At 46.1% G+C, this 17,752-nt stretch overlaps 1 protein-coding gene across 1 annotated transcript; it reads right to left on the reverse strand.

Moving 5' to 3' along the window:
• Window positions 1-4,105: 4,105 nt before the first annotated feature.
• Window positions 4,106-12,878, reverse strand: LOC136652121 (sulfotransferase 1C4-like). Its single transcript, XM_066629000.1, has 8 exons — window positions 12,790-12,878; window positions 12,508-12,682; window positions 12,245-12,373; window positions 12,047-12,144; window positions 11,337-11,463; window positions 8,712-8,806; window positions 8,227-8,407; window positions 4,106-4,267 (listed from the first exon to the last, which is right to left on the reverse strand). Exons 2-8 carry the CDS (start codon window positions 12,677-12,679, stop codon window positions 4,155-4,157), a joined length of 915 nt encoding a protein of 304 aa, XP_066485097.1. The 5' UTR covers window positions 12,680-12,682; window positions 12,790-12,878; the 3' UTR covers window positions 4,106-4,154.
• Between the last annotated feature and the right edge of the window lie 4,874 nt (window positions 12,879-17,752).

Consider the following 17,752-nt stretch of genomic DNA (forward strand, 5'->3'; position numbering starts at 1 on the left):
CCGTGGGCCGAATGGGGCCCCCAGAAACCATTTATCCAGCACCTGTTGTAATTGGGCTCTCCCAGCATGATATTGGACTCTCTCATATCTTGAAAATATGCCACAAGATTTGCACATTTTCTCTTCTGTCATTTGTAGCTCATGAGTTTCTATGTGAGAACGAAGTGCTTACTTCTGGCTATCATCTGCTCAATGATGTCACTTTCTGCTTAGTGATGTCACTTCTGGCCCTCAGCAGGCACCATGAATGCTAACTTCGACCCTCTGATTCCATAATCAGTTTGACATCCCTGTCTTGTCATTTTTTCCTGGCTGCCAATCAGATCATTCACCCACCTCATAACATCTAAGGGTGAGTTGGACGCCCATCATTGCAAAAGGGGCAACTTGTATCCAACACTGTGGTCCAAAACCATTCTCTTTTCCCCACTGGCATTCTCCACACTGAAGGAACATACCTGAGCATCCCATGAAGAGAACTGAAAGTGTGATAATGTTAAGGATCATATTTATTCCGAATGACGAAGTGGTGTCTGCCCCCCCCCCAAACCATTAAAATAAGACTGAGGAAATCCATTCATTTTCTTAGACAGGGATGTATGATTTAATCCACTGGAGGTGCCTGATAAAGGATACATCCACCTGAGAAAAAGAGTCCCATGCCCAAAATGCAGTTGGGTTGACACATTGCTTATTGCTTCATGGATTATTTTATTTATTAGCATGGCCTGCATGCAAGGGAAACACTCAACAAGGAAGACATAATTCTTCTATCATGAGACTGAAACGTAATTAAACATTCACCCAAAAGACACTTCTAAATCAATGCAAATTAATGTCCTGTCCAAAATGACTGTGTAGCTTTGGACTATTGAGGGACGACAGACTAGCCCGGGGACTGTAGAGAAGCACACAGGATTGCGAGAGCCTCTGGTCACCTTTCTCAGCTGTTGTTTATCTCTGCTTCTCTTGTTTAATCCTTTTTAGCACCCAATTGTCCTTGGAGTTTGAGGAAGGGAGGAACAGAGGTTATTTAAGGCTAAAGGAAAGATAAACCATTGCCAAAGTTTCCTGCTTCTCTGTGTGTTTGCCTAAGCAGTGGTTCTCACACATTTTGCACCAGGATCCACTTTTTAGAATGAGAATCTGTCAGAACCCACCGGAAGTGATGTCATGACCGAAGTGTCATCTTCAAGCAATCCTAAACTGCAATCCTACCCACACTTATCCAGGAGTAAGTCCCATTTACTATCATTGTTAAAAGAACATACATAGTAGCTTGTTAAAAGTACAGGTCTGTAGAAATGCAGTAACATACCATGGTAGCATCAAGTCTAATATATTAAAAATAAAATATTGAAATGAATGGAGAACCACCTGAAATTGGCTTGCGACCCACAGTTTGAGAAACACTGCCCTATAGGCTTCTCTGCCTGTTCTTGTTTGATTCCTAAACAAAAGTGGTTTACAGTCTTTTCATTTTCACCTCTGGTAAACTGGTTCTGGTAAGCTTTGTTAAATTCTGGTTCTGGTAAAATTTGTTAAATCCTGAGGGCAAACACACACACACACACACACACACACACACACACACACACACACACACACACACACACAAGATACTAGAATATAGCTGTTATGGAAGAAACCAAAACAAGCACATACATTAGAATATAAAAATGCCACAATGTAGTTGGATCTCTTTTTAAAAAACAGTGGACTTCTGGAAATTACATAGACAAATGTATAAATTTGAAGGGCAAAAGAAGATATAGAGACAGCATTTCAGATGTGAATGTGCAAGGTTGTTGGAATTATCATTTTAAGCTGTAACATATACCATAAAAATTGTTGGAGGAGACACTGGGAATGAACGTGCACAATGGGAATAGAATTCTCTTTCAGCTAAACTGTAAATGATTGTTTGGGGCCTTTGGACTTGTGTCTGCCCCAGTCACATCTATTAGGTAGGGACATGCGGCCATGGGCTGCAGATGAGGCAGAGCCTCACCTAAGCTCCAGGACCACCCAGAACTGAGCTCCCAGATGTGACTGAAGATGTTCTCCATTTGCGTCCAGGAGCCTTTCTGAGGCCCGCAAAGGCTGCATGTGGCCTCTGTGGGCTTCAAAAAGCCCCCCGGGCATGTTTTAAAAGCACTTCTGGTTTTTGGCAGAAAACACCTCCGAGAGGCCGCATGCAGAGTCTCCAGGCCTCAGAAAGGTTCCGGACATGACCAGAACAAGATTCTGGTCACATATGGAGGCATAGTGACCCAGAAATGTTACGGCAGTTTTGGCCGCATGACGTTATATATTTCCCTGTGGTTATGTATAATTTGGAGCAGGAAGTGATAAGCCTGCCCCCACACCCACACTTTATATGTGATTGAGGTAGACTTGTATTAGAAGACAAGTAACTGTTGCCCTGTACTGCCTAGTATTTGAACTGTTGCCTTCTTTCGAATGCCAATGGAAGCTGTTATTCAAGTAAAAATAGCATTTTGGGAGGGGCACAATTGGGTTTAGAACCATGGCAGAAGCAAGTACGTTTTTCCTTGCCTTTGTGGATTAAGCATTCTCATAATATTTGCTTTGCAAGTGCACTCTCCATCTCTAGAGCATGATCCAATGGTTCAACTTATTCTCCCCCTTCACTGGCCACAAGCAGTTCTTTATAACCTTGAAACTGCAATCCTGTGCACACTTTCATGTCCACATTGACCATAGTGCTACTTACTTCTGACTAAACATGCCTAGGATTGGCACAGACTTTGCACCTTCTTCATCCACTGCAACAGTCGGTGAGTTAAGGATGGATTAAGCAGTGGCATACCTAAGGAGGTGCATAAGGTAGCAATTGCACCGGGCAACAAGCTTTAGGGGGACAACAACCTGAGCTTGACACTAGTGGCCAAAATTGTGAAAACCTTGGTATTTTTGAATAATACCATCATGTTAAATATCATTCGATGTGGAATTTAATGCAGAATGCAATGAAACAAACTGCGTCAAAATATCTCAATTCTATCAAATGTTATAGCCAAATAACCAGAAAATAAAAACACAACTGTGTTATGTAACAAAAACTGGATTTTCAACTTAAAACTGAGACTGATTGTTCCAAGAGCAAATTAGGTGTTATTGTGATACAACAGGGAACCAAAAAGGTACGAATATGGGGGGAGCCTGGGGGGAGGCGGCAGAGCAAGCAGGTGGCAAGCTGCTGGGGGGAGGAGGCAGATTTTCCCCCATTTTCACTTTTTTAAATGCCTGGGTATGACGTCACTTCTGGGGCATCATTTTTCACTTGGCACCAGGCTACATGATCATTAGCTATGCCACTGTGGATAAGTGTAAGTCTGAGAAGTTCCCCCACGGCCTCAGATAGGGTTTCAGGAACTGAGAGGAGCATATTCATGGCTGTGATTCTCAACATGCAACTGCAATATAATAGGACCCATCCCTAACCATAATGAAGCAAATAATACAGAAGCGGCATGTGAAACAATACATGCTAATCTGTGGCTAAAGTGATTGCATTTAAAGGACTAGTGTGCATACTGTCTGAAAAAGGACAGGTTCAATGAATTGTTTTTGCTTCTTTGGTCAGACTTGAACTGGCTGGAAAATGTATCTTTGGGAGAATGCAGTTACCCTCCCTCTGGGTAACTCTGCCAGCAATGGAGGAAAGGGGAGCAACTCCATTCATTTCTTCTTGTAGAAATTCATTTGCAAAAGCAAACACTATTTTAAAAACAAAAACCCATATGTTTGAGTGTCTTTTAAAAGGCTCACACATACAAAATGCAGTTGAAACGGACCTTTTGTAGATTTGTGGTTATTTTATTTAGCACAGATAAAACCAGCTGGCACATTGTGATGAAAGCCTTGGTGAAGGAAACGGAGCAGTGGCATAGCTAGAGGGGGTGCAAAGCACGAAGTTTTGCAGTCACCTGAATGTGCTGTGCAAGCAGCCTTTTCCCAGTCCCTTCGGAGCCATTCTGGGTGGAGGAAGCAAAATGGAAACAGAACACCTCTATTTTGCTCCCACTGCCTGGAATGGCTTCAAAAAGGAGGGGTTGCTTGCATGGCACGTTGAGGCACCTGCAAAACTTCGTGCTTTGCACCCCCTCTAGCTACGCCAGAGATGGGTTTTAAAGCTGTGTTTGGAAGGTCAGACTGGTGTCCCGCATTTTCTGGGCATATATGTCATCGAATTGTTCATTCTGAGCCACTGTGAAGTGCTCCTTCCAGTCTCCAACTATGCCTGCAAGTGAAACAATTCAGAAAATTTTTTTTTAAAGAGACCCTCCACAATCAGTCTTGGCATGCTCATGGACCAGTGGCGGTGTTTGCACTGGAGTAGGTGAAAGTGGAAATGCCAATCCATTTCTGTTCAGCTGGACATGCAATCATCCCACTGCATTTCAGTGCTACCATTGAGCCTGGTCTAAATTGGAAACAAAACTGCCCCACTTCTTTCTTTCTCCTTTGAGCACGGCTTGGTGAGACTTCAACTTCTTAATTTCTGGACACCCTTTTCTTAACTAGCTTGTCTGCTGAGAAACCAATGCACTGCTGCCCTAGAATCCCAGTTGTATTGCAAAGGATTCTGGGAAATGTTCCCAGGCAAACCACTCACTTTACAAGTGGCATTGCTGGGCTCTTCCCTATCCTGCCCTTCTGAAATACAGCGTATAACTCTCCCGTAGCTACACAATACAGGTGTTGATTGGTACTAGTAGGTAAATGTCTTAAGGAAACTTACTTCTTTTATTGATCTTCTCACTAATGATCTTCTAAGACACTTTTGAAGAGCCTTAAGGGGTAGACCTGAGCTCCCATTCCAACACTGCTCTCTGAAACCACCTCTTCCAGGTGCATAGACCTGAACTCCTGGTTGAACTGGCCTCCATGGCTGAGGTTTGTTGGGTGCGTAGACCTGGGCTCCCACACAGGCTTGGGGGTTCAGATCTATCTGCTGGGTAGATCCGGGCTCCCATTTCACCTCTTCCAGGTGGGTAGACCTGGGCTCCTGACCATGCTTGGGCTGCTTCCCATCCAGTGGGCACGCTTCCCTGCTGATGCCTCAGTTTGGGAGGGGCCACACACCTCCCTGGACCTTGGGCACATCTTGGCTTCAGTAGCCTAACTGAGAAGCAGAACTGAGAGCAACCTATCTTGCAGGGTTGTTGTTGAGAGAGAAAAGCAACCAAGACGTAAAAGGGATGGATGGCTGATCTAGTGGTAGAGCTAACTGGGGACAGAAATGGAAATCCATGTACTGTTCTTCCTTTCTAGCCTAATCCAAAGCCAATGCCCTCTTCCCAGCCCTCCTTATAATCTGTCATCCACGGGCTATGCTATTATTTATTATATATATCTTCCCAGTTATCTTCTACTTAGGTGGTTGGCAACCTTCAGTCTCAAAAAACTATGGTATAAGCCTACAGCACCTGGTATTCCCAGGCGGTCTCCCATCCAAGTGCTAACCAGGCCTGACCCTGCTTAGCTTCCAAGATCAGATGAGATCAGGCATGTGCAAGGTAACAGTTGCTGTTCCAAACAGTTGCTTCTGCTTAAGAGCACCACAAAAAATGTGGCATATGGGACTGGAGTACCACATCATGCAACAGAGAATGTTATGGGGACAATGAAGTGGGAGGGTAAGGCAGACAGGTCAGAGGTTTAGAGAAGGCCGATTGGGAGTCTTGATAAACCTGAGGTAGCTAGGGTTGCCAACTGATGAGGGGGAAAGCACAGCTTGGCCTAATCCTGCTTTTAATAGCAAGAGCCTTGTCACAACATAGAGATAAATGTCATCACCTGCTAATTTTGCAGATCAAATGGCTGTTACAGGCACAACAGCAGGAATCAGAAAAATAGTTGGTAACCCCTGTTATGGTCTACCTACTAAGGGTCAAGGGTTGGCTTTTGATGGGCAGCTACTCAAGGCCCCATACTCTTTAGAAGGGCTCACTGCTGATCTCAGCTTATCCTCTGTGCACATAATCATATCGGTGGTGGAGGCACACCTAAGTAAGGCAACCTGCCAAAGTCCTCCCTTCCAATCCTAGAGCAGTCTTTGAATGGACTGGTGAAAGGGCATGTAGCCTTCCTCACCCTCTTATAACTGAAAGCAAAGGGTTTATTATGCTGATGGCTGAGTGCTGGACAGATGGGTGGCATCTGATAATCCAGCATGATCAGCTGATGGCAGCTGGAGATTAGGAGAAGGGAATGCTTCAGTTTGTTTGAATGAGGTTTCCAGGACAGTTTAGGAAATGCGACATCCACTGCCCCTGGCTATGAGAAGGGTTGTGGAAGTGTTCTCTTTGGCAGTCAAACATTACCTGACTTCTTTGTTGTGACCTTTATACAATTTAACTCCTAATTTATTGCACAGAGAGAGAGAGAGAGAGAGAGAGAGAGTTTCTGATTGTAAAACAGCAACTTACAGTGTGAAACATAGAGAAGCAGAAAGGGAGCAGCTAGTTGGCTGATGGAGGCTGCTGTGCAGGGCAAGGCCTTGCTCTGGGGATCTGATGTGGGATAGCAGAACTGCTGCTTTGTATGAATGCTCGCTGTCTGCCTTCACTTAGACCTGCGGTTTTCAAACTCTCCAGGAGTTTGGAAATCACAGTAAGTGCTTGCAGGGGAGGGGAGGGGAGGGCAGGGGAGGGAGGAAGCAGAGGAGGCTCAGGGGGCTACAGGGACTGGGATGCACTCACCAGGCCCTGCAGCAGCCTGTTGGTGGTTCAGGGAGCCCTGCATGAGTGTCTTCAGGGCTCCCCAACGTTCTAAAAGTGAAAGTGGAGCGATTGTACTCCACTTCCAGTTTTGCTGAGCAATTGCTCTACTTTCACTTTTAGAACATTGGGGAACCTTGCAGATGCTCCTGCAGGGCTCCCTGCATCCCCCTGAGCCTCCCCTCCCCTGCTGCAGGGACTGCTGCTGCTGCTGCTGCTGCAGGGACTGGGTCCCTGAGCGATGTGATCCTGGCGATCAAGTCACTGCCTCCTCCCTGCCTCCTGGCTGCCCCCCACCCCTTAAGGGGGCAGAAACCAGGTCCTTCAGGCTGGGGCGTCATGATGCCCCAGTTTGAATACCACTGACTTAGACTCTCCTTGTAGATTAGCAAGGAAAGAAGACATAACTAAGCTGCCATACATCTCTAGTGCATGCGTGCGCACGCTCTCGCTCTCTCTCTCTCTCTCTCTCTCTCATCCCAAAGCAACTGAAGTTGTGTTGCATTAGTATTTTGCACAGGAGATACTGTGGAATGTGCCACAATCTTGATTCTTTACTTCCACAGCTCCCAAGGAAGCCCAGAAGATGTTTTGTGGGCACTGTTGATTTTTGTTGTCATCCATTGTCACCCCACCATACCATTAACTGCATCTATTTAGTACTCTTTCCTCCTGTTTGGGACCATGCTGCTTCCTTAAAGAAAATACATACAGATTAATCTGTATGGAAAAAGGTATCTCTGAGCATATATAGTTTCCTTCTCTTCCTCATCAAATGCAGTCTGTGCATGTACATTTAGGATTAAGGACCAGCAGGACCTTGGAAGGCTTCATCCTAGTATTTTAAAGCTGAGTTTTAAAACATTTTGAAAATGAAGCAGTACCCCCCTCCCCTGCAACTTCCTGGATAACTTTCTCACTCCAAATGACTTTTGAAATGCCTGGAGTCTATAACATACAGCAGTACCTGTACTTCCAGACCCATGACATAGTTTAACAGGGATGTGCCCAAGTCACGAAGCTCGAGTCACCAACGCTGTGACTCGACTTGCGAGTCATAGTGTGTGCTTGTCGTGACTTGACTTGAAAAATTCCTTGGAGTCATGAGTGTGATTCATCACAAGTCCTTGAGCAAAATGCACAGAAAAAAGAAAGGTGATGGTGGGTATGTAAGTAAGTAAGAAAGAATGCATATAGATGAAAGAGATAAGGAATTGAGTCATTTTGAGTTCAGACTCTTTTTTCGAGTCACTGGCCCCCAATTTGTGAGTTGAGTTGGGGTCGGTGGCATCCACAAGTCGAGTCAACTCAAGTCATCAAAAACAGCTGCTTAGCACGACTCAACCCAAATCGAGTGCCCATTGCTATAGCTTAATGTTAATACTCTGAATGTGCTCAGGCCTGCTTCCATCATTGCTCCCTACTCTCCCACAGTGCCCCTGTCCTATCCAAGTTGGAGCCAGCCTCTTTTCCTTGCCTTTTCTCATGAAGGGAGACACCGTGTGATCCAAAATGGAAGATGGTACAGTGCTGTAATTCGCCATCGGATTTGCTTTCATGCTCTCGAATGATGTGTGTTGCACGATCTTGCTCAGAACTGATTCAGATAACTCCAGGCCTAGGAACTTGGCTACCTTTTGGATTTCTTGGGCTGGATCCTTTAATTAAAAAAAAAAAGATGAGACAAGATTAGACTGTAGACACTTGATGAAGATGAATCTGGCTTTTTGTGTTGGTGGTGCTGCTCACTCTGCTTCTTTGCCACTGAATGGGGCCACTGCTGTCAGGCACTTTTGAGCAAGCTCCTTAGTAACTCGCAGCCCAATCCTATGCATGTCTACTCAGAAGTAAATCCCGTTCGAGTCAATAGGGCTTACATCCTATCTAAGCGTGGATAGGATTGGGCTGCCAAGCTGCTACCTTAGAAGAAAGAGCCTGTTTGAGATGGAGAGAGCTGCGCACCTTTTTCATGTCTTCATAAAAGAGGTACAGAATTGGGTGCCGATCCTTGGCCTTCCACCAACCGCGAACATGGTCAAACCATGAGCCGTAGGCAACTGCAAAGAGACAGAGGAAAGCGTGAACCGCAGCATCATGATTCACCCCCCTAAATTCACCCCCGCAAAACGAGGCACCACGGACACTCGCCTATAAGTCGATCCCACAGATAAGTCAAGGGCAGGTTTTGAGCCAACAATCATGGAATTTTCTATGACCCTCGGATAAGCTGGGGGTTAAACTTAGGGGGGTGTCTGACTATAGTTTTGTCTGATTTTACCCCAGGCCAGATCCTGAAAAATAACTCACCACCAGTTGTTACCTAAGAACTGTAGTCTCTAATTTATTAAAAACATAGTAAAAGATCATAAGATACATTTTTATTCTTTTTAAATTCTGGTCTTCATCACCTTTTTGTAAGCACTATCAGAGTAAGTGTACTGTAAACTACATACCAGTAAAACAGTGGTTCCCAACCTGGTATTCATGTACTCCCAGGGACACTCAACAGGACCTTTAAGGGTACTTGAAAAAGAATGGAATAATGGTAGAAAAAGGCAGGTCAAGCTCCAGAATGCCTTGCAAGACAGGAATGCCTTGCAAGGACTAGCAAGGCAGGAAGGGAGGTAGCTAGTTGGCTGTGAAAGCCCCACCAATAGCTAGTTTTTGGTCACCAATTCATGTATGAACCAGTGATTGAAAACCAGCACAGTAAAAAAGCTGAAACATAATATGGAAAGTGATTTATCACCCAGAATTTCTCAGCACACTTCTGCTGCAAAATAGTGCAAAGGCAGAGTCTTCTGTTCCTCCAACAGATAAAAAGAGAAAACACTGTGATGAATACACGAAGTCTAGGTTTTCATAGAGAGGAGATGAGGGCTTGTATTATTACAAACATTTTGCTAATATGAAGGGTACAATTTATGGAAGGGACAAGCAATTTATGCCAAGGGACATGCAAGTGAAAAAGGTTGGGAACCACTGCAGGAGAACCATGAATTAAATCCACCTTTAAGGTGGACATGAGGAGAACCATGAATCAAAGACACCTTTAAGGTGTCTGGTGTGTTAAGCCAGAAGCTCTACATACAACATACAACTTATAACACATAACTGAGGAGGAGGCAGGAGGTCTGGTCTAGAGGGTAGAGCCTCTGTTAGCCTGAAGATAACATCAGAAGGTTGGCAGCTCCAGGACACTGGCAGCTCCCTGCACTTCTGAGAATTATGAGCCCTTGAAGCAGCTGACAAGCTGAGCTGAGTGATTTCACCTGCTCTTGCTGTGAGCAAGAAGTGTCTTCTTCTTCTGCCCTCCATGAGAGAGATGGAGCTGCTTGCCAGCCTGCATGGGAGAACTGGAGGCCAGAAGTGAGACCAAACCAGGAAGATCCATTCTGAAATGCTGTTGGGTTCTTGAAAGAGAGAACCTCTATGATTGTAAAAATCCCCTTGAGGGATTTAGAAATGCCTGCCTATGTAAACCGCCTTGAATAAAGTCAGAGGAGTAATCTGATAACCAGAAAGGCGGTATATAAATACCTAGTTGTTATTATTATTATTATTATTATTATTATTATTATAACTGAGAGTGTGCAATTCAATTCACAGCAGAGAGATGAGATATTTGCAAGCCTTTTTACTCAGAAGTAGACCCACTGCTTTCCATGGGCGTTATTCTTAAGTAAGGGTGCATTGAATTGTAGCCTCCTTCAGATGGAAAGGAGGATTCCCATCCTGGTGTTTCAAAAAACAAACCTGCTTTGCAAGCATTTGCAAAGCAGAACCAGGCTGCAGCAGAAGGAAGGAGAATAAAAGGTTAACAAATTGCTTCTAAGGAGCTACCTGCCCCTTGAGAAAAGAAACTTTTCAGAGTTGAAAGGCTTTGCCCTCTGATTGACCTGGAGATAAGGCAGGGTAAAGTGATAATTGGAGCTTGATTACTTGGCAAAAATTTTGTACTATAGTCCAGTATCTATGGTAATTGCCCTTTACCCAGCTTGTAATTATTCTGTGGAACTCCTTGCCACAGGATGTGGTGATGGCAACTGGCCTAGATGCCTTTAAAAGGGGATTGGACCGATTTTTAGAAGAAAAGTCCATCACAGGTTACAAACTATAATGGATATGTGCATCCTCCTGGTTTTAGAAGTAGGCTACCTCAGAATGCCAGGTGCAAGGGAGTGGCAACAAGATGAAGGTGTCTTGTTGCCTTGTGTGCTCCTTGAGGCATCTGGTCGGCCACTGAGATAAGGAAGTTGGACTAGATGGGTCCTTAGCCTGATTCAGCGGGGCTCTTCTTAAAGTATTACCGGAACACTTTAAATGTTTGAAAGAAAACAATGAAGAACTTTGGAATTTTATATAGTTGCCCCCTTCTCACAGGATTTTGCCCCCAAGCTAATACTTGGAAGTTGCCCCCAAGCTAATACTCAGGCTTGGTGAGCACTGGTAAGCTCCTATCAGCCTTTTCATAGCAGGAAAGCGAGGAAAGGGGACATGGCCTTCTTCCTTAGAATATGCAGTGGTTCTCCCAGCAGTGTCCCTTTCCTTGCCTTGTTTCTTATTATCCACTGATTATCCACTCACCTTTCCCTGCAATGAAATCCTGTAGAAACTGGTCCCAAGGTCCTATCTCTGGCATCCCCTTGTTCATGAGATGGAAATGGAAATAGGAGACTGCGTTGTCCTTGATGTTCCTGGCGACATAAATCATCTGTGGAAATGTCACAGAAAGAACTCAGGAAATGGAGCTCCAAGCTTGTTGCTCTCCCCCACTCTGGGGTTCAAGGTTAATCTTTCCCCCATTTCACTGCAGTGCTTTATAATCCTTGTTATTGAGCCTCCAGGATTATTATTGGATTATTGAGCCTTCAGGATTATTATTGTTATTGTATCTCCAGGATACAGATTCAGCCCAGGACTTAGATGGGCCAGTGGCAGGATTTCTGAGTTCTCATAGTGAAAGAAAGACTTCACCCTTTGCACACATTCCAGACCAAGAAGAGGAGTTGTCCAGGTATCTTTTGTATCTGTTGGAATGTGCATTGGCAAATGTCTGCCCTTAGAAGGAAATTTATTTTTTGTGATATCATTGTCATTGTATGAATTTTAAGAAATGGAGCACAAGACTGAAGCCTAGCATGGCAAACAGGTTTCAGGAAGTGTGCAGCTGGCACATGCTCAGAGGCACTCTTGCTTCATGTGTTCCAGACTTGAGCCAGTATTGGGACACAGCCTTGGCTGAGATGAAGAACAAAGCCTTACTTTTCCCGTCACCTCACCCCAGTTGTCCTGACCTTGCAATTCTGTTCCCAGAAGGAAGGTGGAAGAAGCTGGACTGAGAAGTGAGATTTGATTGTGCGTGGAGAAGGCATGGCTTCTGCATCCTCCAAGCCTGGAATACCAGAGGGAGAATTCAGCCTTGCTTGGAGAAGTCCTTTACCTGACACTCTCCCAGCAGCTCCCTGAAACTGTGTTGAGTACTCCCAACTCACCTGAGGACAACGGTTTCGGAAGACACAGCTCTAGGTAGGGGATCCGCTTGTCTGTGGGGGCCCGAGCACATTTCTGTGCATCTCCTCCATTTTGGATCATGTCCACAATTTCCTGGATCCAGGTGGTCCCTGGAGGGGGTGGGAAGCAACAAGGAAAGAAGCATTCAGCTGTTGACCATCAATCTTCACCCCTCCATAGCAGCCCCCACATTGCTATCTCCCCAGATTTGTGCTAATGCTCTGGTTTTATTTATCCAATTTACCTGCTTTGGGGTAAGTGCAGATGAGAAGGTCATCAGGCCGGGCTTGAAAGGCCCATATGCGATCCCAGTGCTCCACAGTCTCTTTGGGCATAGGGACTCCTTTGCAGTCCACCAGCACCGTACGTTTGAAGGGTCCTGGTGCCACGCCTTTCTGCTCAGGCTTGAGGTCCATCGTCTGGCAGTATGGCAAAAGGAATATGCTGACATCATGCTCCTCTAAGCAGTGAGTTCCCCTGACCCACACCTCCTTGCACCACCCCTTGGCCCTGGAGTAAAACTCACATGTCCTGCCTGCTAGAGCCAGTCTTCTTTGGGGCTATGAATGTTTTTTCTTTTCCTCTCTCTTTCTCTTGCTTCTCTTCTGTGTAGCTCAGAAACAGAGTAGGCGTGTCTGAGTGTGAAAAAGCAAAGGGTGTGCACTCACAGCTGAGGTTTCTGCCTCTCCAGGGCTGGGTGTTCACCCAATCTTCTCATAAAACTGTTGCTTAAAGTTGTATAAAGATAATTGTATCAATCACGCAAGTGGTTCTGTGTACATAAACTGTATACTGTGTGAAAGGTCCTGGCAAGCAATCGCAAGTTCCATCCCACACGTTTTAACCCTTTAAAGCCTGTCTTTATGTAGAGAATCTGTGTCTTGTCTCTCCCTGTGTCATAAGAACACAGTTCCTGTTGTGGCTCATATCAGACCAAGGAGCTCTCTGTCCTCGTTTACTGCGAGCCCACTGCTTACTAACATTTGGGGGCAAGAAGTGCTCTCCAAGCTTATTTTAAAAATTGGTAAGAAACTCCTTCTTTGCCACAGACATATAGGGCTGTGGATGGCTGGATCTGCCAAGAAAAGGGTGTTAGCTATAGGGCAGGGGTCGGCAGCCTGCGGCTCTAGAGCCACATGCGGCTCTTTCAGCTGTCTGCTGCGGCTCCTCCCGGTGAAAGTGGCAAAGAGTGTGACAGGAGGCACCTGTGTTGGGAGGGCGGGCTGCTTCCCTCCGCCCCCTGAGCTCACTGCCCTCCTCTCCCTTCACCCCCACCTGCCCCGCATTGGTTTCCCTTTTCAATTTTGCCCGCTCTGCAGGCTTAAGGCCCCTGTTTTTTCCTTCCCCAATTCTCCAGCAGGCTCCTGGCTTTTTCTGTTGGAATGGCTCAGGGCCCTTCACTGGCTGACCACCAGCCAATCCTGAGCCGCCTTTCTCCTCAGCCATTGCAAGCCCTTGCAGCTGGACTTTCCCTGAGCAGGTCCCCACTCAGTGCAAGGAGAGGCTTTTCCTCCACAGCAGAGGAGACATCCTGTGTGTCTACTCAGTAGTAAGCCCCATTACAGTGGATGAAGCTTGCTCCCAGGAAAGGGTGCCTGGGATGGCAGCCTTGGCACCTGCTCCTATGTGTGTCTACTCAGTTGTAAGCCCCATTACAGAGGATGAAGCTTACTCCCAGGAAAGGGTGCCTGGGATGGCAGCCTTGAAGCCTGCTCAAGGCCAAGCGCAAGGACAGGTGAGTGGGAGCCCGTGCAGGTCTGTTCCAGAGTAAGCCCCGCTGTAGTCCCTGGGCTACTCCCAGGAAGGTGTGGAGGGCTGTATCCTCAGCCTCCTCCTGTGCAGGTCTACTCATAAGTAAGCCCCGCTGTAGTCAGTGGGGCTTCCTCCCAGGAAGGTGTGGAGGACTGCAGCCTCAGCCCCCTTCTATGCAGGTCTACTCACAAGTAGTCAGTTAGGCTTCCTCCCAGGAAAGTGTGGAGAGGACTGCAGCTTGAGAGCTCCAACCAACTTGTCTGCTCAGAAGTCCCATTGTAGCCAATGGGGCTTACTCCCAGGATAGTGTGGAGAGGGTTGCAGCCTGAGGGAGGGAGGGCAGGCAGGCAGACAGGGCAGAAGCTGGCCTGTGGTTGCCCCCCCACCTTCCCCCCCAGCTCTGGCTTCTTCTCTTCCCCACCTCTGGAGTCTGTGTCCTTTTTTCCTTCCAGCAGGGTGCCTCTGGAAGGTGGGGGGAGTTCTTTAGTATCCATGTAAGATAAGCAGATGTCATAACCGCCATATGTATTGGAATCAGGGAAGATCTGGTGAGGAGGTAGATGTGGTGTCAGCAGTGGCCCCTTTAAGGGTAAGGCCTGGGCATCCAGCAGAGTGTGCTCCACAGCTGCAGCCACTTGAAGGCAATAGGGCCCTCAGGGATATAAGGAGCACCTGAGGAAGGGGGTGTGGGTTGGAGAAGGAGTGCAGGTTGGAGAGGAGACTGACTGGCTTGGCTTATTGACTTGGATACTTGATTTGACTGACTTACTTTGGAATCTGACCTTGGACTGTGACTTGGCTTATTGACTCTGGACTCTGCCCTGGATGCTCTGACTGACTTTGTGACTAATGGACTGGAGTTTCATGTGTGGCTGCTGTGCCCAAGACCTGCTGAGGACCCAGGGTCTGCTGTAGTGGTGGGAGGCTGCTAGCAGGAGAGAGGACCTCTGCAGGTTGAACAGGTGAGCTACCCTGGAGGTGGGGTCCAGCAGGACTGCAGGGCAGAACCAGGGTCATTTGTTGGGGGAAAGAAGGGGAGCTAATTTGCTTAAAGTGGGCCTAATTCTCCAGGCAGAGAATGGCCTTGGAATCAGGCAAAACACCATAGAGGACCAGGTGTCTGAAAACACAGGACAAGAATGTATGACAAAACTAACTAAAAGCTACAAGAGGGGGCTACATTATAAAAATGGGACCTATAAGAGCATAAAGGTGAAAAAAACTATATATGCAGTATTATCTTCATTTTAGATGTCAAAAGGGTTTTGTGGCTCTCAAGGTTTTTTTTCCTCTGGAAAATGGGTCCAAATGGCTCATTGAGTGTTTAAGGTTGCCGACCCCTGCTATAGGGTGAGACCCCCTTCCCAGCCCACCTTCACTCCTGTACTGACAATTGCACCTTGCTGCAGGACCAAAGCTGATCTGTTGACCTTTCCCATGTTTCAAGTGTGATCCCGAATGAACACACACACACACACACACACACACACACACACACGGTTCTTTGGATTTTTGGAGCGGCAAACAACAGATGACAGGAGAATTCAAAGGACTTCTAACGTTTACTCGTTTGCAAACGGGACCCCCCCCCACACACACACACACACACGTGGAGGACCCCGAAGGATCACAATGATGCAGGTTTTATAGGGTCTCCCAGATAGGGGAGGGGGACAAGAGGACACAAAGAGAGAAAAAATATCCAGGGGAAAATAACATACAGGCAGACACACAAACATTTGGCATGTTATCAGTACAGGATGTTGACCTGAGGATGGCAATTCAATACACATTGGCAATTTGTTTACAGAGATATCCATTAGAGGGGGGTCTGGTACTCTGACTCATCCCTTTTACCCTAACCCTTTTATCCTCATTTGTTGATTGCCTTTATCTATGACTTTTCTGTTCACCCTTGGAGGCCCATACCACAGCTAGCTGGTTCTCTTGAGAGGGATAGCTTTTGGTCAGAGAAGAGCCTTATGGGTGAACTGGGCATCTTGGGATATTTCCATATTGTGAGCTGGGCATATTGATATCAAGTGCGTTATCCATTCCCCCCCTGCATGCATGCTTATCTGTTTAAATGCTAGCCACATTATGTTCTTAGCTGTTTCAGCAGAACTGATTTCAGCATAGTGCAGTCCATTGTCAATTTCTGTAGCTCTTTTTGTTGGGGTGCCTCAGGACTTTCTGGCTACCATCATGGGCTATCGCAGATAATCAAATGACAGACCAATTGATAGATTTTATGTTCCCTGCCAGGCAGGAGGCGAGTGATCTTGAAGTGGAGGCTGAAATGGAGGGATAACCATGTGCATCACCCTGAACTCCTTGGAAGAAGGGTTGAATAGAAATGAGGAAATAAAGAACTTGAGCACTCAGGGTCACCAGTCTGTCATTTCCTGAGGAATCCTAAACAGAATGCCAAGTTGAGAGGCTAGTTTTCCTTTTCTGTTTGAATTTTAGCCAGTTGCTCAGAAGCACGGTGCATTTAAATCCTTTTGGTAAAATAAAAAATGGCTGTGATCCCCACAGTGGAAAGGCTTTCTGCATGTTCCTTCAGTGTCCAAAAAACAATTCTCACTGTGGGTGGCAACTGAGATTTTCTCAGCCTTTTCAGTGCATGAGTTGGGGGGGGGGTGAGATTGTAGGGGAGCTCTACAATTAAAACTTGCCAAAACTTGAAAGTCTACCCTGGTTGTAGCAAATAGCTCCCTTTCATAGCCATGAGGTGAATTTAGGACTGTCACTGCCTAACTTTTTTGGTTCAAAAAGATCTAATTAAGGCAGATTTCCGATAGAACACAAATCAAAGCTTCTTTTGCCCTGAAAGCCCCCTGGTGCAGAACAGCCCATCTTCATACACTTTCTGGTCTGTGTTTGAATGGAACTTCCTAGGTCTTATGCATCTGGTGTTTCTTATGTCTGTGTTCTGTGCATGTTAAGTTAAACCTTGCCATGGTGTGGCTACCATGAAAAAATTCTGATAGGCCTCCCTTTTGTGTACTGTTCAATAAAATTGTCCTTTTAATTGGAATACTCCTCTGTTATTGACAGGGTCCCTGAAGAATCCCACGTGAACTGTCTTAGATGCTCCTTAGATGCATTTACGACCCCACACCTGCATCCTAAAAAGCTAAGTGTATGAGGCTGCAATCCTATACTCATTTTCCTGGGAGTAAACATCATTGAACACAATGGGACTTACTTCTGAGAAGACATGCATAGGCTGGTACTGTGAGTCATATAATGCATTGACATGGACATTGAGCCCATGAAGTCAAGGTGGTTGACATTTTGAAAGGATGCCATAAACCCTATTCAGGCATCATAATCATGTGGACGCTGTCCACATGATGGGAAGACTGGGAGCGCACAGACAAGACCCAACCCTAACACCCCCCCCCAAAAAAACATCCAAAGTGCTGTTAATCATGGAGGGGTTCTTTCCCTGTGGAGAACACAACTGCAGACAAATGTGTTCTATGGTGAGAACATGGGGTGTGTTTCAGGAGTGTACTGGCATGGGGTGGGAGTTACTGGGGCACTCTGGCACCCCCCCCCATTGCATGGGCAACCCTTATGCAATTATAGCACCTATGCAATTATAGTACCTAGCTAGGGCTATACAGTATAACTGGTTTAAGGACAAGGTTGAATGGCCACTGAGGGGGAATTTTCTGAGGACAGAATATGTGAGGGCAGGGATCTGATGCAGCACCAGCAGGCTGGCC

Source organism: Tiliqua scincoides, chromosome 5 (assembly GCF_035046505.1).
Source record: "Tiliqua scincoides isolate rTilSci1 chromosome 5, rTilSci1.hap2, whole genome shotgun sequence".
NCBI lineage: Eukaryota > Metazoa > Chordata > Lepidosauria > Squamata > Scincidae > Tiliqua > Tiliqua scincoides.

Excerpts from the sequence above, each read along its gene's own strand:
- LOC136652121 (XM_066629000.1), bottom strand. The coding sequence starts at position 12,679 with ATGGACCTCAAGCCTGAGCAGAAAGGCGTGGCACCAGGACCCTTCAAA. Across the intron at positions 11,464-12,046 it reads TCTGGGAACAGAATTGCAAG|ATGATTTATGTCGCCAGGAA; the intron begins GTCAGGACAACT and ends ACATTTCCACAG. Across the intron at positions 8,408-8,711 it reads TTTATGAAGACATGAAAAAG|GATCCAGCCCAAGAAATCCA; the intron begins GTGCGCAGCTCT and ends TTTTAATTAAAG.